The sequence below is a fragment of the Argopecten irradians genome, chromosome 15, assembly GCF_041381155.1.
Source record: "Argopecten irradians isolate NY chromosome 15, Ai_NY, whole genome shotgun sequence".
In the NCBI taxonomy this organism is placed as follows: Eukaryota; Metazoa; Mollusca; class Bivalvia; order Pectinida; family Pectinidae; genus Argopecten; species Argopecten irradians.
In genome coordinates this window covers 2,936,740-2,963,197 of record NC_091148.1, presented here as the reverse complement: position 1 = coordinate 2,963,197, position 26,458 = coordinate 2,936,740, and the positions used below count along the sequence as shown (strand labels likewise).

The following is a 26,458-nucleotide window of genomic DNA, read 5'->3' as shown; positions in this document are numbered from 1 at the left end:
TTTGTACACGCAAATGATATCTACTGATATTATAATTGTACATTTGTGTATACATCTTATTATTTTTAGTATTCGAAATAAATAGTACTGTTCTTATATTGCGGACACTATCTTTAAATTATCAAGAGAAAGTTTAACAAAAACACATTTAATGAATTTTAAAATTATATAAATGAATAATTAAGTCGTCTTTTGAAATGTGGCTCATTCTATTTATGTTAATTTTTATCAAAATTTTCCGAATCATTACCACCTATCTTGACTTGGATTTAGTCCTACACATGTATCTCTTCATGATGTACAACAGGATTTTTATTTTATTATTTTATTTTTCTTTCATTTTTTCTGTAGCACGGCAAATTGAGTTGTTCCCCTTGTAAATAGCTCTTCATAAACACTGTCACATGGTAAATGTCAGCTGATCATATCAACACATAATGAACTCGGTTAGCCGTGTATATACTTACCTGTATATGGCTGATAACTAACTCGTATGTAAGAATGATGTATGTCTGACATATATGAAGAAAACAGAAATGTCTACAAATTCAAGAGACAAAATGGGGACTGAATCGGAAAAGAAAGCCTTGTTGAGTGCCAGTACAAGCGTCGTTCAGGAAGACGGACTTCACTCTCCTCCAGCGGGTAAGTCTCAAACATCGGAGAACTTACAATTAGCTAGCTATATCAGCTGAGCTATAGGTGATGTTTAATTATTGTAGTCTGCTCACGTCAGCGTGTAAACAAAATAGATAGATGGCCTTATAAAAATTGACTATATATACTCTGCAATTAGCTATAACAGCTGAGCTATAGGTGAAGTTCTTTAATTGTTGTAGTCTGCTCACGTCAGCGTGTAAACAAAGTAGTATGGCCTTTAACATCGACTACACCCTGCAATTAGGGTAACCAACAGACCAAAATTGGTTGTTACCCAAATGCTGGACCGTTAAAATACAGATGTACCTATAAACGGGGTTGTGCCCAATCTGATTAACCCTGTAATTGACTTTCAATCATTGAATTCATAACACGCTGACATCTATCGGAGACTTCCATTGATTAGGATTTGTATCTATCACAGTCAACATTAAACCATAACAAAGGAACACACAGTTATCAGTTATATATACACATCATTATGTAGTAACTGTGATAAGTATGTATAAATAATACTGTATGGTCTATCTCTCATTCTCGATACTCCAGGGGTTACTATCACTGTCGTTATTTCAACCCCTGGACTATGTGTAGAAGAACATGGAAAATACAGATACGATTCCTGTTGAGTGTGTGTCCCGACCAGGAATCTTTGTTGTGGAAAACTATATGGCTCTACTGACTGAGCCGATTTCCCCGGGTTGACCCGTTTTTTAGACATTTTAGAATGCATAACCCGATTGACCCGGCGGGTCATCAAATAACCCGATTTTCAGCACTTGGACCAAAGTGTCAAAAAGCTCACAAAAATTACTACAGATCAAGCCATTAGCGCAATTTTAATTACATCTCAGGGCTTAAGACTCATATCAGGCCCTTGTATAATGCAGGTAGCTGTGTTTAATTTGTGTTTACACAAACCTTAATAAAGGTGTGAAATTGTAGCAATTACTCTATTCAGTCATGCATTACGCTGACCATTATCGTTTTTAGCAAGAGCAAGCTAGCAAAATTGGACATGGCCAATTAATACTGTTCAAAATCAGAAATGATATCTTCAAAATTCTTCAGAAGCACAAACACTTGTGATCTCAGACAAAGATTTACTCACATAGTCAACATGAACGGTGTCCTGTTGCAGTAGGCAGGCAAGCCAATCATAATGGCCGCCATTTTGTTTAGTCAAAGATAACAATTGATACCGGACACGTGTAGAACAAAAAATCCGGATTTTATTAAATATTATTTTAAAGATTATTTAGTAAAATAATCTTATTAATTATCAGATATTAATTATATTATTACAAAAAACATCATAAGTATATATATTATTGAATAACAATATATATATATAACATATTTAAGGCTTTTAAAATGTTGTTTCGCACATGATATATACATATTTAAGGCTTTTAAAATGTTGTTTCGCACATGACCCTTGTTTTGACCCTTTCACCCGTTTTTTCAAGGGTGATCACCCGATTTGACCTTATAAGTGGTTGGCAATACTGAACTATGGCTCTACTGACTGAGCCAAAGAAGCATGCTCTGTCAGCTGAGTGACGGAGACCATATTTAACACTAGGTACAAACCAAACTGACCCACTCCTTTTACACTTGTACATACTGTAAATTATGTATGTCATATAGTGAAACTGAAGGCATACTGAAGTTCAGGAGACACAAAAAGACCAATCACAGCAGAATCTTTCTTTGCAGATTACAGAGAGAGTGATGTCAAATTTCAGGGCCACACAGTGTAATTCAATCAAATCTTAATATAAGGTGTACATCAAAGAACCAGACTACCTGCTACTATGTTGTCAAGGTGTACATCAAAGAACCAGACTACCTGCTACTATGTTGTCGAAGCACAGTGCCTTCAGTTTTGCTGCATGTATACATACATGTACATTATACATATACACCGAGTGGAATATCACAGATATATAACTATCCGATGTGATATAAATTTTAATGAAGCTAATATAATTAAGACACTTAAACTTAAAACCATTAATGTAATTATTGCTTACTATATCGCTACAAGCTGTAAGGCTTTCCATTGATGTTGGACTGATAAGAAATTGATGAGACAGACTTAATTAGTACCTTTAGAATATTATTCTTTTCAATGAAAAGCACGAACAATGGCAGATGTTGGGAAAAGAGTTAAATATTATAAACATTGTACAGTATACATTGTACAGTATACATTGTACATTGTACATCCTACATTGTACAGTATACATTGTACAGTATACATTGTACAGTATACATTGTACAGTATATATTGTACAGTATACATTGTACAGTATACATTGTACATTGTACAGTATACATTGTACAGTATACATTGTACAGTATACATTGTACAGTATACATTGGTACAGTATACATTGTACAGTATACATTGTACAGTATACATTGGTACAGTATACATTGTACATTGTACAGTATACATTGTACAGTATACATTGTACAGTATACATTGTACAGTATAACATTGGTACAGTATACATTGTACAGTATACCTTGTACAGTATACATTGTACAGTATACATTGTACATTGTACAGTATACATTGTACAGTATACATTGGTACAGTATACATTGTACAGTATACATTGTACAGTATACATTGTACAGTATACATTGTACAGTATATATTGTACAGTATACATTGTACAGTATACATTGTACAGTATACACTAACTAATATAAATCCTAGCTACCAATTACATATACAGTGTATAAACTTGTCAAAACCGGATGGCACTTGGACCAGCATATTTGGTCGGTATAGCCAGGTTTCTGAATTATTTAAGGATTAACTTGAATCGATTTTTTGTTATGGTCTAAATAAACCGTTTGTTATGGTCTAAATAAACCGTTAAGCGGTTTATGATGAGAGTACACTCAGATTTTTGTGTTTTATCTCCATAACATAAAAAATCTATTCAAATTAATTCTTATAATTCAATTTACTGAAGATGATCTCTTCAATAATCAAAATTTATTTTGCGACTCTTTTGTCTATGAAATCACTACACTGTCATCTCAGCCAATCAGAAACGGCGTTACAAACGGCAACGCCACTTTTTCCTTTATGGGCTGATAAAGTAAATTTTTAAGCCAATGAAAATTCTTGTAACAAGCAAAATTGAATTATACAAGTTTATTAGTTACCATGCTTCAGTGGTACATAGCACTATAAAAAGAGCAACAGTCCCACTATACAAGAAGACACAACACGAACATACCACTGTCACACAAAACATGCACCTCGCACTTCACACACGCTACACACTGCATTATACATGGGAGGCCGTCCTTACATGACCCTGGCTGTTAATAGGACGTTAAAATAGTCAAACAAAAAAACACACAATGAAATAAGAAAACAAGTACTATGCATACAATAATGCCAGAATAAACAGGGATCCGGATTAGACAAGGACTGGTTTAGACAGGTTAGATCCAGATTAGACAAGGAATGGTTAAGACAGGTTAGATCTGGATTAGACAAGGACTGGTTTAGACAGGTTAGATCTGGATTAGACAAGGAATGGTTAAGAAAGGTTAGATCCGGATTAGACAAGGACTGGTTTAGACTAGTCCGCTAAACCTGCCTATATTATTAGGGCTTTTTTATTTTATTTTTTTTTTTTTGCCTAATATATAGTCAGCTCGCGGGTACCTCTTAAAAATGTGAAATCGTAGGCCAGATTTGGCCTACGCTATGTCAGCGGTATATTTCTAATATATCGTCCATGCAATGCCGGGAAAACATACACATACCTATATATTGGGATCTTATGTACTCCACTGCCCCCATGTTACATCCCATTTATGAAATTAAACAACTCTGCACAATGAAATACTTCCGAGACCCTTCTATTTCACACATTTGTAATGGCCGCCGTATACACATTTAGTAGAGCAAACGGCAGCCAATCAACTTCGCTTCCGGTTTTTTATTTTTAAAAAAACCACGTGTAGTTGAAAGATAAACACAATTCAACTGTGTATATGCTACATGTATATGCAACAATATCGCGAAAGTGATGCGTTCGTGTTCAATTTGAATATTTGACAACATGTCGATATCGACCATAATTTCACTATAAAAACTCTAACTGGCATTAGAAAAATAAAACCGGAAGCAAGGACTGGTTTGCTGGCCTAGACAGGTTAGATAAAAAAAAATAAATAAAAAAGCCTAATAATATAGGCAGGTTTAGCGGACTAGGTTTAGATTAGATCCGGATTAGACAAAGACTGGTTTAGACAAGGACTTGGTTTAGACAGGTTAGATCCGGATTAGACAAGGACTGGTTTAGACAGGTTAGATCCGGATTAGACAAGGACTGGTTTAGACAGGTTAGATCCGGATTAGACAAGGACTGGTTTAGACAGGTTAGATCCGGATTAGACAAGGACTGGTTTAGACAGGTTAGATCCGGATTAGACAAGGACTGGTTTAGACAGGTTAGATCCGGATTAGACAAGGACTGGTTTAGACAGGTTAGATCCAGATTAGACAAGGACTGGTTTAGACAGGTTAGATCCGGATTAGACAAGGACTGGTTTAGACAGGTTAGATCCAGATTAGACAAGGACTGGTTTAGACAGGTTATACTCAATGTACTATGAATCAAGAAGGTCAGGATGACCTATTGTCATCATATTTTGTCTGTCGTCGTCGTGCGCCGTGCGCCGTGCTTCGTGCGTAAGACTATTTATACAAAAGCCTACTCCTCCTTCATTCTTTGATGGATTTCATCCATATTTGGTTTGAAACATCTTTGGGGAAGGACAATCATATTTTATATAAATGAGCCTGGTCCAACCCCTAGGGGCTGAGGGGTGGGGCCCCAAAAGGGCAAAATTTTCTTAATTTAGCTTTAAAATCCTACTCTTTCTTCATCCTTGGGTTGATTTCATCCATATTTTGGTGTGAAACTTTATTAGGGAAGGACAATCATATTTTATATAAATGAGCCTGGTCTGACCCCTAGGGTCAGAGGGGCGGGGTCCCAAAAGGGCAAATTTTCTTATTTTAGCTTTAAAATCCTACTACTCCTTCATCCTCGGATGGATTTCATCCATATTTGGTGTGAAACATCATTGGGGAAGGACAATCATATTTTATATATATGAGATAGGTCCGACCCCTAGGGGCAAAGGGGTGGGGCCCCAAAAGGGGAAATTTTCTTAATTTTAGCTTTAAAATCCTACTCCTCCTTCATCCTTGGATGGATTTCATCCATATTTGGTGTGAAACATCATTGGGGAAGGACAATCATATTTTATATATATGAGCCTGGTCCGACCCCTAGGGGCTGAGGGGTGGGGCCCCAAAAGGGGAAATTTTCTTAATTTTAGCTGGCCCACTTCCTGTTTTCAGGTTTCAGTCTCTGATCTCAATAAAAATTGGTCTATAGGGGTTTTAATTGATGCCGAATAACATGCAAACATTTTCGTAAAGATTTTGGTATTCCAAGATGGCCGCTGGCCCACTTCCTGTTTTAAGGTTTCAGTCTCCGATTTCAATGAAAATTGGTCTATAGGGGTTTTAATTGATGCCGAGCAACATGCAAACATTTTCTTTAAGATTTTGGTATTCCAAGATGGCCGCTGGCCCATTTCTTGTGTTCGGGTTGTCTCCGATCTCAATGAAAATTGGTCTATAGGGGTTTTAATTGATTCAGAAGGGGGAACTTTAGGTGAGGACAATCATACTTTATAAAGGACCGAGCTAAGACCCATGGGGATAGTACGGCAGAGGTCCAAAATGGGAGCTTTGCTGAAATTTGGCTTTAAAATCTGACTCCTTATATTAATCATTGAATGGGTTAAATCCATATATGGACGAAGGCCTACCAAGTTTGTTCAACAACTGACATTTACCTATTTCAGAAAGTTACATGTCAACTAAGGAGTTCCTTGTATTGTTTATATTAATCGTTAACCAATACTTTATACTGTGACTTTGTATTTTTGCACCATGAGTAAGATGACCGTTAAGGCCCATGGGCCTCTTGTTTGGAGAAGGAATTGAAGTTATATAAACGCCCGTTCCCATATATTTAACAATATTTTACAACATATGATGCCTCTAACATCATCATTGTATCCCATATTACATGAACCGTGAAAAAGTGTGCATCTTTTCCATGTGAATCATGACATAATAATACGTCTCAATGATTAAAAAAGCATGTTTACTGTAACAGGTTAATGTGTCATGAGTACAGAAAGAGTTAAAAAAACAGCTGACTTTTTTTCATCTACAACTTATATTTTGGTTCATGATCAATAATAATATTTTAGCACATTTCTGCCCCAATGATAATGTATTTCATTACATGGCGTAATTATATATAATATTCTTATTGGGAATCTTAGTTATGTAATCATTCTGGATTGGGCCAATCACCGATGAGTAGCTCACTTACTTTAACCATCACAGCCATGTTCATTTTTTTCTCGGAACGTGCCAGGTCCCTTTGAACTCTACTACCGATACTATAATATATATAAACATGTAAATACTGTTGGTTAGAAATTTATGCCAAGTCTCTGTGGAATGTATATATAAGTAATCACTTACCAGGTAATTAAATTGGCTTAGCCTAATGTCCGTATATAAAATCAATAAAAACTTGTTAAAATAGAATTTGTATTACCAGTAGATGTACTGGATAAATGTAGCTCATTATATTAAGATGCCTACTGCATCCTTGAATTCGAAATTTAAAGTTCAGCAAGATCATAGACCAAGTTGTTTAGATATAAATATATTTACATTTTCACTTCGCTCCGCCTCAATGAAACTAGTAAAACTCCGATCACTTCATTTCCCAATGAAGATGCTTGGTCACGTGCTGACCTCTGACCGGCGTGAGAATACATTTTGACATTGTTTACATTTTTGACCTACATTGTAGTTTTACGCCGCTTCAGTTTTGAACGAACTTTCTGCGATGTGGCCTAGGCCTACCGTTGTACATTTAGAAACACAGACAAGAATGCTTGATAAAGTGATATTAGAAATTGTCAGTGATATAATATTATAGTCGCCTAGAGATATTTTACACGTATTTTGATGACACACTGAATTAGGCTCAAGCCCAGGTAAAAAAAATGCTGAGCATAGCCTGAACCGGGGATGCTTCAAAGCTCTCTATTTAGGCCTATAAATACATGCACTGCTGACAAGTAAACAAAGCATGAAATTAAAACTAAAAGCATTTATTTGTTTAATGTTTAGAGAGATATCTTAATTCAAGCACACGTAAGAAAATTTTAACAATGTTATCTTCAAAAAGTGTAATTTGGGTTAGCGTCATGTTAGGACCGAACGCAGTGAGGTTCACCACTCATCGCATAGCCTAGTAGGCATAATCGAACGCAAATAGTTTTAATGTGTACAATATATGTGAAACGGTGTCATACATGTAAGCTTAGAAACGATAGATTCCATGAAAAATACGCTCAAATAGCAAACAGGCTAAATTTCAGTGACATTAAGCCTAACGAAACGATTCTGTGAGTGTCAAAATCCACGGCATTGGAGGGTCGTTGGAAAGGAAACCGCCAACTTTTCAAATCGATGTTTCTACTACTTACTTTATACCGAATTTTAATCCCCAAACTCCAGTAGACAGAGAAGTTAAAACATTTCAAGAATAACACAGAAGTCTTCCAGTGATCTGCGACTAAGTCCCGCATTTTAAACACGTTTTATTGAGCCCCGGAAGCATGATTATTGGACTGCATCACATACTACAGACACAGCGGGTTGGATTTCACAACAGGTTTAGTTAATACATATTTAAATGTCAGCTACAAATAATTATCAGACGGAAATACAACATTCAGTTAATTCCATAACAATTATAATTGAGTTTTAAAAGGTTTGATTATGTTTAGATACCAACTATTCAGCATTTTCACCACAATCGTCATTTTCTTTCGAAACCGGACCCCTGCTCAATCGAGCGACCGGATTTACACATTGACTGCACTGCTAGTACTGCGCAGCAATTTTTTTTGTATTTGAAGCTACATAATAATGTTTTATGAAAAATTTAAGCCATTAATTCTTGAATATAAAAACAATATTTCAAAATCTCCGTTTTTTATCGTAACAACGCACAAAGAATGAAGTTATTTTCGGAACTACATTTTGTGTTGCCTTGGTGACGAGAAGAACTGACTGGCGGCTGTTCCGTAGCTGTACATACATGTACGATAACTGGTACAATGTTGCAAAATTGTATAATAATCTTATACCGAACACATATAATTTGACTTTTTTTAACAGCGGAATTTTTTTAAATTGGTTAATGTAAATATAAGGATTGATTATCAATTTTGTTGGATTGACTGATGAAAGAAAGTTAATCTCGCTGCAAATGTTACATGAACTGCTTGCAGTTCACTTCATTTTTGACGAGATTAAGTTCATAGAATGGTTCCCTTCCATTATCTCGTGCTCCAAGGGACCGGTAGCGGGTAACCATGAACTTTTTGATTTCAATCTACATATCCGGTTCCCCTGCATCATATTTTTTTAGGCGTGGGATTTTAAGCACGAAGCGACGGATTAACTTTCGATAAAGAATAAATAATTTTATTTGAACGATCTTAAGTCAATGCAAGGAACGCAACAAAAAGTACCGTCTTGATGACATATCAATCAATTGGAATTCCACCAAATGGCCTTAAATATATGTACCTCAAATTAAATGCAGAATGAAATGAAAAATTATGGAACCCAAACAGACTTCTGTAATTGATTTCTTTTGCAAATTAATGGCTTGCTTTGTGCACTAATTTTGTGAAAGGGTGTAGTGCAAGTTTTGTTTTATTAAACAACCCTCATTTTTTTCAATTATTTTCTAAATAAGTACCCTGGACACTTGTTGAATCGTAGTTGACAACCAGAAGGTTAGGAAGACACTTTAAGTCAATGTGTGTATTTCCTCTAATCTGACAACTTAATTTTACTTCACAGCCCCATACCTACTCTATCAGTAACAGAATCTCCTTCCTATGCTTTGATCATTACATGTACTTTCTATTTTTTTATCAAATCATCATTTTTTTCTTCAGCATGTACAGTAAAACATGGTTATAACGAAACTCTGAGGACCAACAAAATCACCTCATTATAAACATAGTTCATTATACACATATTACAAACATCTTATAGAAACCTTGATGGGGAATGAAACTAACTACGTTATAACCATTGATTCCTGACATGTGGGTGAAAAGGTCAAGGGTCAGGGGTTAGATACGCAATCAAGCAATCACGTGTGCTTTTAGCGGCATAGCAGACATGTCCTGCGAAATCGTGAAAAATTATTATCTCACCAAAAATAACCAGCATGCAGGATGAAGATAATCAAGTTTCCTTCCACTCTAAGACCCCTTACACACACTTATCAATACCATTTAAAAGTGATTCATGAACTTGTTGTTCAACCAATGTAAAGTAATAAAATTGAAACAAATCCATTTTATACATTGTAATCATGCAGTCAAATCTGTCTATAAAGACCACCAAAGGGACAAAGTAAAAAAAGGTCTTTATAGCCAGGTGGTCATTATACACAGGTTGAACTGTGTTGAGATTTGTCATTTGGTACTCTAGAAAAATGATCTTATTAAGCAGGTGGTCTTTATACAGAGGTGGCAGCGGTAGCCAAGTAGTTAAGATGTCCCGACATATTTCCACAAGCCCTTCACCTCTATGGGCCGCGAGTTCAAATCCCTCAATGGGAAATTGCCAGGTACAGACCGCTGGTTGGTGGTTTTTCTCCGGGTACTCTGGCTTTTCTCCACCATCAAATCTGGCATGTCCTTACATGACCCTGGCTGTTAATAGAAAGAGGTGGTCAATAAGGCAGGTTTTTCTGTATATTTGTATAATAAACCACAAATAACAATTTTAAATGGGTTTTGTCCTTTTATTAAGACAAGTTCACAATGTGTGTTAAATAAGCCAATACATTGTATATATAACACGGATAATAGATTTACGTCTATACTAGGACCTTACATACTGTCTCTGAGTGACACATCATGAATTAAGTTGATGTAAATGTTTACAAAGAACGATAAGTTATCTGATAATTGTTTGTAATATGTTACAGTTTGAATTCAGTAGGTTAGCCAGATGGTCACATGATAGTCTCGGGATGCAGCTTAAATAAACACGAAAATGTATCAGAGAAAAAATATATCCATTTAGTCTTTAGCGATATCAGTGTTTATATACAGTCATACCTACTGGACGCAGTTTTAGTTTAAGAAGTTTAAACATAAAGAGTACATTGTGTAGCAGTTTTAGTTAAAGATGCCCTAAAAGTTTCCACTAATCAATATTGCTAGACTATTTGGAACATTTTGTATTTTGTATATATATTCATATTATTCAGTATGATATGGATGAATATTATTACCAGCTGAAAAATCAATGTGGATTTATTGTGCTTATCAAACAAAAATCTTCCTTCATTGGAATTTGTTTTATTTATGTATATTATATCCAGTGTATCAAACATTGTTAGGTTTTAGTGGGTTTTTTTGAATTTTTATGATTTGGTATCATAGATTTTATATGGCTTGCTTTATAAAGATTTAAAGTTCACAAATCGTCCTGTAAATTGGAAATAGAATCCTCATCATGAAAACTAAAGTTGGGAGTTTTGGTATTATTGAAAATGAGGAACATGGAGTTAGTACATGTATTGATGCTAAAAGTGCAGAGGCTACAGAGGTAGGGCGAAACTCCGATTTAAAGTCGTATGAGCGAAGGAAAATATTTTGTGTGTCTGGTAAGTATTCTGCGTCTCATTTGTTTACAGTAATTTTTAGTTTTCAAGCTTTTGGATTTTAACCATCAATCGTTCTACAAAAACAATTATATTTTAAGTAAGCTCTTAATCTCATATTAATATTTCACTGTCATGAATATTTTCTCTGTCCTATTAAAGGGAGACTAATACGATTACCTTATTTCACATAATTAGCACCCAGGTTGCTTGAAGATTGTAACAAATGGGGGCACTTACTAGGGAACCCAATTACCGTAATCTCCTTAATTAGCGTCCAGTGTACGTGCTTGTCTAAAAATGACAACAAATAGGGGCGCTGATACGGAACCAAGATGTAAGTTATATACAAATTTAACACTAAAATGTCAGCCTTATTTCCGTAGTCATGGGACTGATTTAAATATTGAAACGCATTATTATACATTGACATGAGCAGACAACTCTGTTACAACTATTGATGGAACCATTTTATACAATTTTTTTTTTTTATATTTCAGGAGAAGCATTTGGAAAGCGCCACCTGTTGGCCGTTCTGGCGTTCCTTGGATTCTTCAATGTGTACTGTCTCCGAGTGAACCTGAGTGTAGCCCTGGTTGCCATGGTGAATAATACAAAAAAGGTGACCAATCACAGTATGGATGCGTGTCCGTCAATCCATGGAACGGACAACTCTACAACAAAACAGGTATACACTAAAATATGTTTACAACAAATCTATACTAATAACGTTGTACTTTTAATTCCCATTTGACACCATAAGATGTTGGTAATAATTTGCATAATACACAACAATATACATGTATATACATCATCCCAATAGTTTAACTGTTATGTATATTCTATATGTGTTCATTGTTTATGTTTTTGTGAACTTTCGTGACCATCCATATTATGTAATTTTATTTGACATGTTCTTTTTTTGTTGACTAAGGGACAGATAGCCAATAGCCTCAAAAATTCTTCAAAAAATATTCTGTCCGCATTGTTAGAATAACTTCTTTGCCCCTTGTTTGTAATAAGATGTACATGTATATATATCAAGTTAACCAATATGAATGCCAACTGGACAGAAGCAAATTCTATGAAGCGCGCTTATAATGGGTTAATTGTGTTGGTCCTGGATTGGGTTGCTTTTATTTAGGGTTGGGTGGGGTTTGGGCTATAACTGAAGCCTAGAAGTGGAGGAGGGGGGAGGGGGTAGTGATATGAAGTCAGGTGATTTTACAAATACAATCTATAACCATTATTTCTCCTTTATATATATGCTATTGAATATTTATGATATTATGACAGTTGAAAAATGTGGCTCATGAGAAATATTTGAAAACTAGAGAGAGAGCAATTAAAATTGATATAGGCTATAGTTGATTGTTAAAGCAGTTTAGATGACCAGGACCACACATAGGGTCATTAGGACTCAAAGGGGTCAGGAGTGTGAGAAAGTGTCTGTGAGGTGTCTATGGACAATAGTGTGAGGATGCAAGGTTCATTTAGAATAATTCAGTGTACATGTAATCTTGGTCCTGAGACAGGACAGTAGGGTCATCAAAAGACTTGTGAAGTGAAATGTAGCCACACCTCCTAAAGATGTAATTAACCAATAGAATTTGAGAATTTAGATAAATAGATTAATGACAGATATAATATGAAAAGTAAAGATATAGCGAGGGAGATAGAAGGTGGTCAGAGAGCTCAGATGAGAACATCAGATCAGAACGTCAGCTCAAAATGACAGAGTGACAGAGAATAAAATGGATAATACCTCCCGGTAAGATATAATTTCCCAGGTAGTGGTAATGAGGAAGGAAGTGAACAAGCGAGCATGGAGTTGAAGTATGAGATAACACCTGAACTGTAATAATGATATACCAACACCAAGAATAATAAAACAAGTAGAACTGGATTACAGCCACAGTGTCTTCCTCCCAAGGAAATAACCAACCTCTTCCACCAAAATGACCACCAACGCACCAAAAACCCTAACGGTTATAATATCAATACTTTTTCAAAGTTAGTCAAAACAGATAAGTGATAATGTATTAAAATCTGTTGTTAGTCAGTAATTAAAGGGACAATTGTTGAAGCTGCGTATGTAACTGGTCTAAACTGAATGCCACTGGGACCAACATATTTGGTCGGTATAGTCAGATTTCCTGATTATACAGGTTTTAATTACTTTGAATTTAAATGAAAAATGACATAAAATCATGCTGAAATAGACAGTGATCCAGATTAGCCAAGCTACACTGTATACAATTAATTTTTGATATTTTTCATACTAATAATCTGACATTATGATTGGCAGATTCTTTTTCTTTATACTACTAAATAAATAAAAAATGACATAGAATCATGCTGAAATAGACAGTGATTCTGATTAGCGAAGAGCTGCATGGTTTTGACAAGTTAGATATTAGTAGTCGTATATCACTAGTTAATGATTAATATGTCGTTAATGTTATCTGGTTTCCTTGACAACAGGGAGACTTGGACTGGGATGAGAGCACCCAGGGGATCGTTCTTGGGTCCTTTTTCTATGGCTACATCGTGACACAGCTCCCTGGGGGCTGGCTGGCTGAGGTGTTTGGTGCCAAGAAGTTATTTGGTTTTGGTGTTTTGTGTACTGCTGCCCTTACCCTACTTACACCTGTGGTGGTCAACGACCTTGGACTGGGGTCATTCATCGCTCTTAGGGTCATAGAAGGCTTAGGAGAGGTAAGGTTTGATTTATCTCCCCTTATCCTATCACAGGGTTCCCACGCAATCTTGAAAACTGGACAAAGTAGGGAAAAATTGCAATAAAAAATCAGGATAGGGAAAACCGTGAGAGAAAAAGGAAAATTTGTTGAAATACCTTGATAAAGCCTTGAATTTTATTACTTGGTTTAATATTTAATTTATTAAACTCTGTCTGATCAGCAACTAGCTAATTTGTTACACTCTTTAACATGAGAGGCATGTAGGAAGCTACACAAACAAACCATTGTTAATATATAGTTTATTCATTGTTTTCTTTCATAATGAATGTAGTTTTATCTTGGAATAGATACAGTCAGCATCATTCAAGTTGCACTACTCTTAAAAAATAACAACTTGTGAAAGGTATCTGAAAGTGTCAAAACATGACTTGAATTTCACTTACTGTCCTTGAAAAAACCTTGAAAAGTCTTGAATTCTGGTCCCAAAAAATAGTGGGAACCCTGCTATCATAGAAGGTTTAGTTGCTGTGTGATATGATGTAAGTTTTCTCCCCTTATTCTTTCATCATCAATTGGATGGGCGGGATAAAATGTGAGTTATCGCCCTTTATTCTCTTCTATTCAATAAATAGGCAGGATAAAATATGAGTTGTCTCCCCTTATTTTCTCATCTACCAATCCGATATTCCATTTAAATGATACTAAAGCCATGTAATGTGTGAATTATCTCCCTTTATTCGCTCATCCACCAGAAATATGTATACATTTTAAAAGAAAACTTAGATTGGGTAAACCTTACCATGAAAGTTTTTATTTTCTTCTCTGTCAAGCTGTCTGAAGGTATTTTTATCATGTATTTAATGCTTTAAATATTCAAAAATATTTATGACAAAATGTTAACAAAAAATCATTTGTAAATATCTAAAACACAGAATAAATACCAACATGAATGATGATTTGTATATTAATTTGACAACATTTAATATTTAGAGATATTTCTTATATTCAGATGTTGAATATTTTCTAAAAGTATTTTTCGTGACCTTCATAGGGAGTTACGTTTCCAGCTATGAGTGCAATGTGGGGTAAATGGGCACCGCTGTGGGAAAGAAGCAAACTGGCAGGATTTACATACGCAGGTAATAGTTACAGCCAGACCGGTCAAACTGGCAGGATTTACATACACAGGTAATAGTTACAGTGTAACTGGTCAAACTGGCAGGATTTACATACACAGGTAATAGTTACAATGTAACTGGTCAAACTGGCAGGATTTACATACGCAGGTAATAGTTACAGTGTTACCGGTCAAACTGGCAGGATTTACATACACAGGTAATAGTTACAGTGTAGCTGGTCAAACTGGCAGGATTTACATACGCAGGTAATAGTTACAGCCGGACTGGTCAAACTGGCAGGATTTACATACGCAGGTAATAGTTACAGTGTTACCGGTCAAACTGGCAGGATTTACATACACAGGTAATAGTTACAGTGTAACTGGTCAAACTGGCAGGATTTACATACACAGGTAATAGTTACAGTGTAACTGGTCAAACTGGCAGGATTTACATACGCAGGTAATAGTTACAGTGTTACCGGTCAAACTGGCAGGATTTACATACACAGGTAATAGTTACAATGTAACTGGTCAAACTGGCAGGATTTACATACGCAGGTAATAGTTACAGCCGGACCTGTCAAACTGGCAGGATTTACATACACAGGTAATACAATGTCTGACATTTGCGACTTGATTGCATGGCTGTCTCCTTCTAGTAATGCAAACATTTATACCAGACAAAAATAATGGTCCCTGCAGTGACATCTGGTGTAGACAAGTTCTACTCTAACATTATTAAACTGTACCTACAATGTAGCTATTATTTATCCAACAAACTGTGCTCTAGTCTGTCGATCTATTTAATCTAGTAAAACAGCTAAGTCCTTGACACAGTTAAAAAAAATAATGGTTTGAAATAAAAGAAATTAAATTAGTTTGTTGAAAATGAAACTTTATTAAGTAACCACAGGCTAAAATTTACACACTTTAAATATTATTCAATAAAATTATGATTAAAATTACATAGTTATTTCATATGAATTGTGATAGAATGTTTTTACTTTGTACAGGAGCACAGCTTGGGACAGTGGTGTCTATGCCTATATCTGGTATATTGTGCGACTCGGACTTCCTAGGAGGATGGCCTTCTGTATTCTACATATTCGGTAATTATAGTCATATGATAAGTGCCTGTGACTAACCTGCAGGGCTGGTCCTCATTCTTCTACACATTTGATAAATACTCTATTAACAGGGCTGTAATTTTCCATACAGACCCCGTTCCAGTTCTTATATCTGGTATGATGTATATGATAAATCGTCGGGTCAACCATTGATTATTTCATGATTTTTGAAAGATCAAATTGCATCTTCTGCAATCCTGTAATTTGATTTCTCCATCAGTAGCCTTCACAGCCACCTTCTTGTATTCTTCTGATGAAATTTAGCTGAAACTTGACTGAAATGATTCCGACATGGTCTCGACTAAGTGTTATTATCCATGACGTCATATTTAAATAAATTTAAATAATTTCCTGTTGACAAGGTTTTTTATATGACCATTATTGCTCTTGGGCCTCTTGTTATTATTCTTCCCATTGGTCAATGCACTCTCTTTAACCTTTAACCCTAGATGAATTTCTTTTGATTGGACAATTAACATGTATACTGACATTTGATTGGCAGGTGTCCTTGGGTGTTTGTGGTTTGTTGTATGGATGTTAATGGTTCATGACACGCCGGCCAAACATCCAACAATATCAGCAGAGGAACGGACGTACATAGAGACGTCTATAGGCCTGAAACAGGTATTTACTGTATATAACGTCATGTTTTTGCAAGATACAAATTTTCTTTGAACATTTTGTTTGCTAGCTCACCTGCCCAAGGACATGCACATTGTATATTTATAATACATTTCACAGGATAATATTGAATTTGTTTGATCATCTCACTGAGATGTAAGTGGTTGCCATGACTGTTTTATAGTTTTCCTGCAGTCTAATTAGAGGGTCTGACAACATTACATATGGGGTCACAACCTTTGAAATTGACCTATTAAATAAGCTTAACTTCGGAGTTTCTTGACAGGGATAAATAGTTCAGTACTGTAACATGTATAAGTGTATGTGTATGTTGCCAAAAGAGCACAATAGAGTTTCATGTATATGCATACTGTGATATGAAATGTCATTTTCAGTGGATATGTAACTAAATGGAGCAATACATTTGGTGTCAAGGTCATCAAAATGTGACCCCGAATTGGATTTTTTAGATCCTCTATGGAGCGAAGTGGGAATAAGGATATGTGTTTTTTAATCACATGACATGGAAGGCCATACATCATATCTATGGTTTATAATATTTAGTTAAGTAATTTTCTTTTCCCCTCAATCCAGAGATTACGCACTCCATGGAAGTCCATACATCATATCTGTTATATAATAGTAATTTTCTTTCCCCCTCCATCCAGAGATTACGAACTCCATGGAAGGCCATTCTAACTTCCAAGGCGGTGTGGGGCATTTGTGCTGGACATTTTGCCAATAACTGGGGTTTTTATACCATGCTTACAAGTCTGCCGACGTACATGAAACAGATTCTCAACTTTGACATATCAGAGGTACACTAGACAATTATTATTTATTATATCGGTCTTAAATATATTTTCATCTGAAAGATTGATTCACTCATATTTGTATTTGTTTCCTCTCTACAACCATATTTTCTTCAGGTGCATTAACATTTTTAGGTCACCTGAAACTAAGTCTTATGTGACCTATTCTAAAAGCCTTTTGTACGTCGTCGATCGTGAGACAATAAACAATTTACATTTTTGACTTCTTCTCCCAAACTGCTGAACCAAATTTGTTGAAATTTTGCAGAAATCTTCCATGGCCAAAATTGTGAATTATATGTTCCCAGCCCCAAGGGGTCTCAGGAGTGGGGCCAAAAACGGTCAAATAGACTAAAACTTCAAAAATCTTCTTCTGAAATTCAATTGTGAATTATATAACCCTGGTGTCTCACGTTTCCCCCCTGGGGAGGGGATCAAGTTTACTTTAGTTTATATAGGAAAAACACATTTTTGAGCATTATTTGGTCATTTGCAATAAGAAATAAATCAAATTTTGTCAGAATTATCAGTATGAATTAAATGGCCATTGAATCCTATTAACAACTTTTCCACAACTGACTCCCAAGGGCCTGAGGAGTGGGGTAAAAGAGGTCTAATAGGCTAAAACTTCAAAAATCTTCTTCTGAAATTCCAGAAATGTTAATACAAAAACTGTACTCTTCATCGATGGAAAGGTCTTAAGGCCATTTACAAAATTTGTGAATTATACGACCCTGGGGTTTCGCATTTCCTCCTTGGGAGGGGGTCAAGTTTACTATAGTTTATATAGGAAAAAAAACCATTTATGAATATTATTTGCTCAATTTTCATAGGAAATGAATCAAACTTTGTTAGAATTATTAGCCTGAAATAGTATTTTAACATCATATCCATATTGGCTCTGGCTGATCCCCAGGGAGAGAGGGACGGGGCTAAAAGGGGTCAAAATGACTTAAATTTAAAGAAAAACTTCTTCTGAATTCATAGATTTGATACATATTTATAAAGTTCAAAATATGCAATCTTAACTCAACTTAATTTTTAAAAAAACCCATAGAAATTGCTAATTCACAAATTTGACAAATATACATTTCAACATGAATCTGATACGTAATTATTTTCATCTTTAATATATTTTCATTGCATATTTTATCTTTTAAACACTTTTTACAGTGATTTGGTCGATGTATAACTTAACAAAACTGGCGAGTAAAACTAACGATTTCCACACGTGAATCACGACGTACTCATGCAAAAACATGGTCAGATTTTGGTTTTCATCCACGGATAAGCCGCACTGATGTATAAGCTGCACTGCCGATTTTCAGGTAAAAAAGTAGCGGCTTATACTCCGGAAAATACGGTACATGAAAATGATTATTATGTGATGATGATACATGTATGAAGTATGCCAATTATTCATTTCATTGTTAACAGAATGGATTCATATCGGCCCTACCCTACGTTGTATGTTGTATATGTCAGACAAGTTCGGGGCATATTGCCGATTTTATCCGTAAAAATGGCTACCTTTCCACGAGGAACACTCGTAAATTATTCATGACATTAGGTAAGTCATCTAAAACATGAATTTTGTGGTCAAATCTAATTAAAGAAAATAAAAGGGTTGTTAAAAATAAGCTTTTGACATACCCATGGGCTTCTTCAAAGTCATCGCAGAAAAGTAGTCGAAGAATATTTGAATGATATTAATGAATTTCAATCAGATTTGAATTGCATATTAAAGATAAATCAGGAAGACTAGTAACCACTGGTACTGGAAATGAATAAATGAAATAAAAGAAATAATTTTGAATGACAATATAGAATTTAAACAAATAAAATTTCGAACTCTGCAGTGATTTTTGGGACTCATTTAGATGAATGCTTTTTCTATGGAATACATCAGAACTTTGAAAACCGGCTAATAAGCTCGCTCTGTTGGTACTTAGACTCATCAGATTATTTTCGTTAAAATGCAAAAAAAATTGACGTTCAGGTTAAAAAGGAACTGTTGATGTTATATGACTGTGAGTTTTGCCGTTTTCTGATTGGTCTAGACCGCTCGGACAGGTCTTGACAAAATGCAATGTCAACCTTAGACCGATGAACACCTGTTCAGAGGTTGGCATTGCAAATTCGTTTACCTGGCTATAAATAGAGACAGGGAATTCCCTGTCTCTTCCACAGTTTTGACCAATCAAAATAGAAAATTGCCGATCATCGGGCAATAGCCAAATCCAACATGGTAGACAACAGTTAGGTAGGATTAGGAAAGATGTTTTTACACATGTTAAATGTAGCTATATGTTCGAAAGTTATATTGTGAAGAAGTACAGCAGAAGTAATAAAAGTACCAACTGAGGATACATGGATGAAAATTTTCTTGATATTTTGTTTGATTAGTCATATGGCGCTGTCCTCGCTTGTTTCAAGCAGCAAAACTTGTATCGTTTCATATGACAAAACAATTATTGATTTTTTGTAGATTAATACGAGGCATTGTTAAACCTTTGAAATGTGATATTTCCCTCGGCCTCCGGAATATAAACTTTCTCAGGTTTAACAATTCCTCGTATTAACCTACAAAAAGTCAATATTTGTATAATGTCAGATGGTTTATGGCTCAGTACTTTCACTACTTTGATTTTTGACAGGTTTAATGCTACCCGCTATCCTGATGTTTTGTATTGGTTACGCTGGTTGTAACCATGTGGTAGTCGTTACGATGTTAACCTTCGCTGTTGGTCTAGGCGGGATTTGTATGGGCGGTTTTAATGTAAATCATCTGGATATAGCACCTAATTTCTCAGGTAAGTAATTTATACCCCCCACCACCTGCAACGAAGTTAAGGGGTATAATGAAATCGGGTTGTTCGTCTGTCTGTCTGTCTGTAGACACAATCAAATTACTTAATGTCAAATGACAGATTTTGATATTTGATACACACATAAAAGGGAGCTGAATAGACTATATAGGGTCCTGCAATGGTCCCCAATTAATGGGTATCGGTAGTCCACTCTACCGACAGTTCTAGTTCGTGGGAGATTTGCATATCCGTTTATAAAATTTTAACTAAAATAGCAACATATAATTCATGTATGTTCATTTGTTATATAGTGATAGTTAAACTACCTTGTTTGATCTAATGTATATAATACTGCCGATGTTATAGTAATATTCAAAACGTTTTTGTCTGTTTTTGAATTGATAGAAAATAATTTGTGTTAGCTATGTAAAAACTTCAACACTACACAGTGACTCTGTCGACGGTGGAGCATCTTTAAACAAACTTTCTTTCGCGTGTGATTCATTTTCATTAATTTCGCGATCAAGGTACAAAGTAGTTAAATTGGCGAATTGATATCTCCCACTATAATTTTGAAAGGCATGTCGATTTAATTTTAAATCCGTTGATATAATTTGAAATAGAAATCGCGAAATTTAGTAGCCTTGTAAAAGAGTTTACAATGTTTACATGTAAATGATGATGGTGTTACAATATTTATTGTGATATGGCCTTATTTTTGTTTGTTTGCTTTTTTCTGATTGGTCTACAGTTCTGATAACTCAATTATAAACAAATTTGAAATGTAAATGATGGTTGTATATACAGGGACATTGATGGGGATAAGTAACTGTTTGGCCACCATACCTGGATTTCTCGGTCCATACATCGTTGGACGTCTCACCAATAACAATGTAAGTAATCCATGGATCATTACTGTTGTAAAACATATATACAGTGAACCCTAGATAATCCGTACACTTTTATTCCCTGCCGGGATTTCGAATTTTCCGGGCTGCTGAATTTTGTGTTCTTGGACAATATATAATGTAACAGTTATCCGTTTTCTAACATTTCCATCTAACATATTATCTGCACCGCAAGTTTTCTGGATTATTGGCGTCCGGATTATCAGGGTTCCACTGTAATTCTACGATAAGTGGAAAAACACATGACTCGACAGGGACTTTGACCTTGGGCCCTTGGAACACTACCAAGATATTTTACCAAGTGAGCTGTCTCCAGGTTTTCGGTATTGGACTCCATCCAGAACATTTTTACATATTTATGTTTATCTGATGTCATGTAAAGTGAAACTGCGTGATATCACATCAGCAGATAAAAGTACATTTACTTGAATGTAGAGCCATGTTGTCTAACTAAAATATTTGTATGTTAAAGAGTTAAATCCGTAACAAATTCAATAATGAAGTTTTTAGTTTCAACATACTTTATTGTCATAACAAAAGTCAAATGGATAAGGCAAAAGTTATTACAACTTATAAAAGCCTTCTCCTAACATACAAAGTCGAGACAAAATACAATAGACCTAGACAATATTAATCACATTAAATACAAAATTTAAATTTTTATAAAATAAATTTTTTTGCTGGACTTTATAAATTGATGCACTCTCACACTTATGACCACAGATACAATTTGAACTGTTGAATAGGTTTACACGAAATAAATAATGAAGATATACATACAGCTAGATTTGGAATACAAGCTTATCAATACTGGGGTTTCGAGATCCCAAAACGACGTGGGTAAAGTACTATTTACCGTCGATTAGTCCCACCTTCCGGTGATTATGACGCTGTCATTTGACGTGATTTTTGTGACGTCATAATCACCGGAAGGTGGGGCTAATCGACGATAAATAGTACTTTGCCCACTTCGTTTTGGGATCTCGAAACCCCCGTATTCCTCTTCTGATAAATTTGCTAGTGAAATCAAAGTGTATCAAAGTTATTGCTTTGTGATATTTTTCAGCTGATCGCTGTTAATTACTAGCCAATGATAATTCATAATCAAGATTTAAGGTGGTGTGCATCAGTAAGATAAAATAAAAATCAGGATGTTAAATAATCGTGATTAGATATAAAATTACTATATAGCCGGTTATTTACATGTTTGAAAAGTTTTCCTGATTTTTAATAAAAACGAGGAAATTAAGTTTCAGTGGTTAAAAATTTCCATGATTTTGCTTTTAGGGTATATTGTAATTTAATCATTTCTCAGTTTTCCATGGATACGATTTTCATGATCAGAGTAACCACAAAAATAACCGATTATACGGCAATAAAGTTTTTAAAAATAATCTTTGAAAATTGATATCTTCAGCAAACTCGAGCCCAGTGGCAGATTGTGTTCTATATCTGTTCGGCGGTGTATCTGGCGGGGACAATCCTCTACCTGCTGTTAGCCGAGGGATCAGAGCAGCCATGGAACCAGCAGGGAGGGGAGGTACTGACATTCTCTAGTCCATCCTCAAAAGAGCCTCGTCATGAGGAGCAGCCAACCAACCTACAGTACAACACACTACAGACCGAAAAATAGCAAGTGAAATAGATCATGTGTCTGTGATGGTTGGCAAGTGTCTAAGTAAACCAGTACTGTAGGCGTGTCTGCAGAGAGAAAGAAATTCACTTATAACTTTGGAATGACTAGATACGGTATCACATGAAATATTCATTGTGTAGTTGCTGTTGGACCAAGAATATTAAAAAAACCAATGAAATTAGTTTTATACATTATTGGAATGCTGTCTTATAAACCAACCATGAATATTTCTACCAATGTTAAAATGCATAGCTAAGAAATTCTTACCACGAAAGAAATTAACCAAAAACATTTCATGTTATAGAGTATCTTACATCACATAGTCACGAGTGTAAGATTCTATTTATCACACATAACTTTTACTGATAGAAAAAAGTAAATCCTTAAATTTCGTCTTTATATAAAATATTAGAAGTCGAGCTCGGATCTAACTTTTCCGTCTACTTTGACTATCATACGACGTCACATATAGATTATGACTTCAAAACTACATGTGACGTCATAGTAGTGTTATTATACATATGTGTTACGATATTTATGACATGGCCATATGACATGGCTGGACGGGCCAGGTATGTGACAAAGACTTCTATTATATATATTATAGGTACTTATTCTCTCTACGAAGTGATGCTGGTAACAGAATGTTGGTAAGAGTATAAGATAATATATTATATGACTAGGCCTAGTACTTCGTTGTATAGGTTGATGTACAATCCCAGTGCAATAGAGGAGTAGAGGAGGAGAAAAAGAGTAATGTATTTGTTCAATGTTATTTATAATTTATACTAGTATTGCATATTAGTTTGTTTTCGCCAGATATATTCCAAGTGCAATAGAGAGAGAGAGAGAGAGAGAGAGAGAGAGAGAGAGAGAGAGAGGGGGAGAGAGAGAGCGAAGGGGGAAGAGAGATAGTGGGGGTAGGGGGTGGAGGGGGGAGTGGAGAGGGAGAGAGAGAGGGTAGATTTTTATATATGTAATCTTTGATGACATCCATGATATTTGATATCGGTGAATGATTGATTTTATGTTATGCAAGTTAAAATGTCTTCATATGAAATTTTAAAAATATGTATCTCGAGGATCGTTTATGAAACATTGTCCTGTTCAAGACAGCCATTTAAATTCACTATCTACCAGTATCCAGTATGATTTAAAAAAATATTAATTTTACTTTATTATATATTTTCTTATCACCAATGGAATGCATGCCTTTAACTTCCATTGTCAGATAAAAGATCGCGGTGAAAACAATAAGTCTTAGTACGAGTAAACGATCATTTTATTTTTATATTGCAGTTTTACTAATTAATTAGTAAGAACAAATGTATTGTTAATCGATTTTATATGATTAATGAGTAATTGTGACATAAAATGTTAATGAACATTTAGAAAGGTTGTGATAATCCACAAAGCCAGTATTTTTGTTTCAATTCCGAAAAAGGAATAAGCTGCAAATCAGGAATTTTATTTGAATTTCAAGTCGTTTCATTTGACCACCGAATTGATTATTTTAAATGGGCATTTCATTTGATTCGTGCAACGTGTTTGCGAGCACCTTTTTGATTTATGAATTATTCAAAGTCATTATTACCAGTGTCACTATTTTATATTGCTTTATACCAAATTCATGGTCTTAACTCAATGACCCCTGGAAATTCATTATGAACTCTTCTGATCTTTAAATTAGAAGAGTTCAAAAGTGTTTTCGGGGGCTTGAGGGTTGATATCAGTATCTGTGTCTCATATCAGTGGAATCAAACCTCGTTCACTCAAAGTCTTCACAGCTAGGTAAACATTGGAGTGATCGGAATATGCCAGTAAAGTGTACTTATAGCAGAAATGGTTGGAGCCACCAATAAATGCATATGTGTATTAAATTTGTTTATATACTTTATTTTGTGGGATTTGTTTTTATTTGAATTTAAATGCCGAATGATGATGTTTTCGAAAGTAAGCCTATTATACCTTTCAGGATAAATGACTTCGAAATAAGACGGAGTTCAAAATAGGCCGGTCTTGATAACAAGCCTGGGATTTCCTACCAAAAAGAATATAAATCGCGGCTTATTATCGAAATTTTAGGGTATTTGAGAAGATATGTTAAAAAAACTTTTTTTGTTGATTGTTGTTTTATGTAAGCAGTTTTAATTTTTACTATTTCTTTACCACACAATATCAAACCTAAAATAGTTTCAAGTAGTTTTCTATCCGTCGGTACCATTTGCGGGTTCGTACCAGTTGTTTCTATATACGAATTTGCTGTATCCTAAATGGAATGTGCCGTGCTAGCCGAACCGAACCGGCACAAGTGATTCGTTTCCTGAAGCGTACAACTCGGATCCAATTTTACGGATTCTAGACTTTTCATTTGTCATCGAAAGGTATTATTTGTTGAAAACAAGACAGTGTATTTCGATATAATGAAATTGCATTGATTATTTATCTAAATGTATCCCAAAAGCTACATTTTGTATTTAGGTAGTTATTTTATATCCATTTTATTGTTAACCCCAAAAAATATTTTTGTTTTGAAGCGTACATTTCATATGGTTGCCGCCATCATCTAAAATCCAAACATGTCCCATTTTCCAACTGGCACACATCCGCAAAGAATTTCTAGGGGTCACAATGAGTTCATTATATGTTGTAAACCAACTGTCTTTCGCGGCTATATAATTTTGCGATTTCCTTTTCAAAGAAAGATATGAAAAATACTGTTTTGAATCGGATTAAAAAAATGACTAGATATTCCTTCCGTATCAACAATAGATTCGCGGAGATAAACTTTCGCGAATTAATTTGATCGCAAAATTCGCAAAAGTAAATCGCACGCAAAAGAAAGTAGGAACACTACTTATGTAGACTAAAGTTCCCTTTGCTGAAAGATATTGACGTTTCAAATCTCCCTTATACTGTAAACATTTTGCGGCGACTTAACTTCGCGTTTTTATGGCTAATGACTTTCATGAGATTTTGGCTTGCGATCTAGACTTTTGAAGTCCTACTTTTCCTGTATTTGAAGTATTTTGAGGCGATTTGTTTTAGCGTTGGATTTGCCTCTGTCCAGCCTGCATTTTTATTTGCTATGAATGCCAACTGAAAGATCGTCAATGCTTATATTTACATTTTGTTACAATTCAATGTTGAAATAACAAGGGATTTTGCATCTATAATGAATTAATCATTCGTTATCGTCAAGGAAACAAGGA

At 35.0% G+C, this 26,458-nt stretch overlaps 1 protein-coding gene across 1 annotated transcript; it reads left to right on the top strand.

Annotated features, from left to right (window-relative positions):
* Nucleotides 1–390: 390 nt before the first annotated feature.
* Nucleotides 391–24,127, top strand: LOC138308455 (sialin-like). The gene is made up of 11 exons (XM_069249437.1): nucleotides 391–645; nucleotides 12,011–12,198; nucleotides 13,995–14,228; nucleotides 15,264–15,351; nucleotides 16,346–16,441; nucleotides 16,962–17,083; nucleotides 17,749–17,898; nucleotides 19,330–19,462; nucleotides 20,550–20,705; nucleotides 21,510–21,595; nucleotides 23,028–24,127. The coding sequence occupies exons 1-11, from the start codon at nucleotides 522–524 to the stop codon at nucleotides 23,241–23,243; spliced, it is 1,593 nt and encodes a 530-aa protein (XP_069105538.1). The 5' UTR covers nucleotides 391–521; the 3' UTR covers nucleotides 23,244–24,127.
* Nucleotides 24,128–26,458: the final 2,331 nt, after the last annotated feature.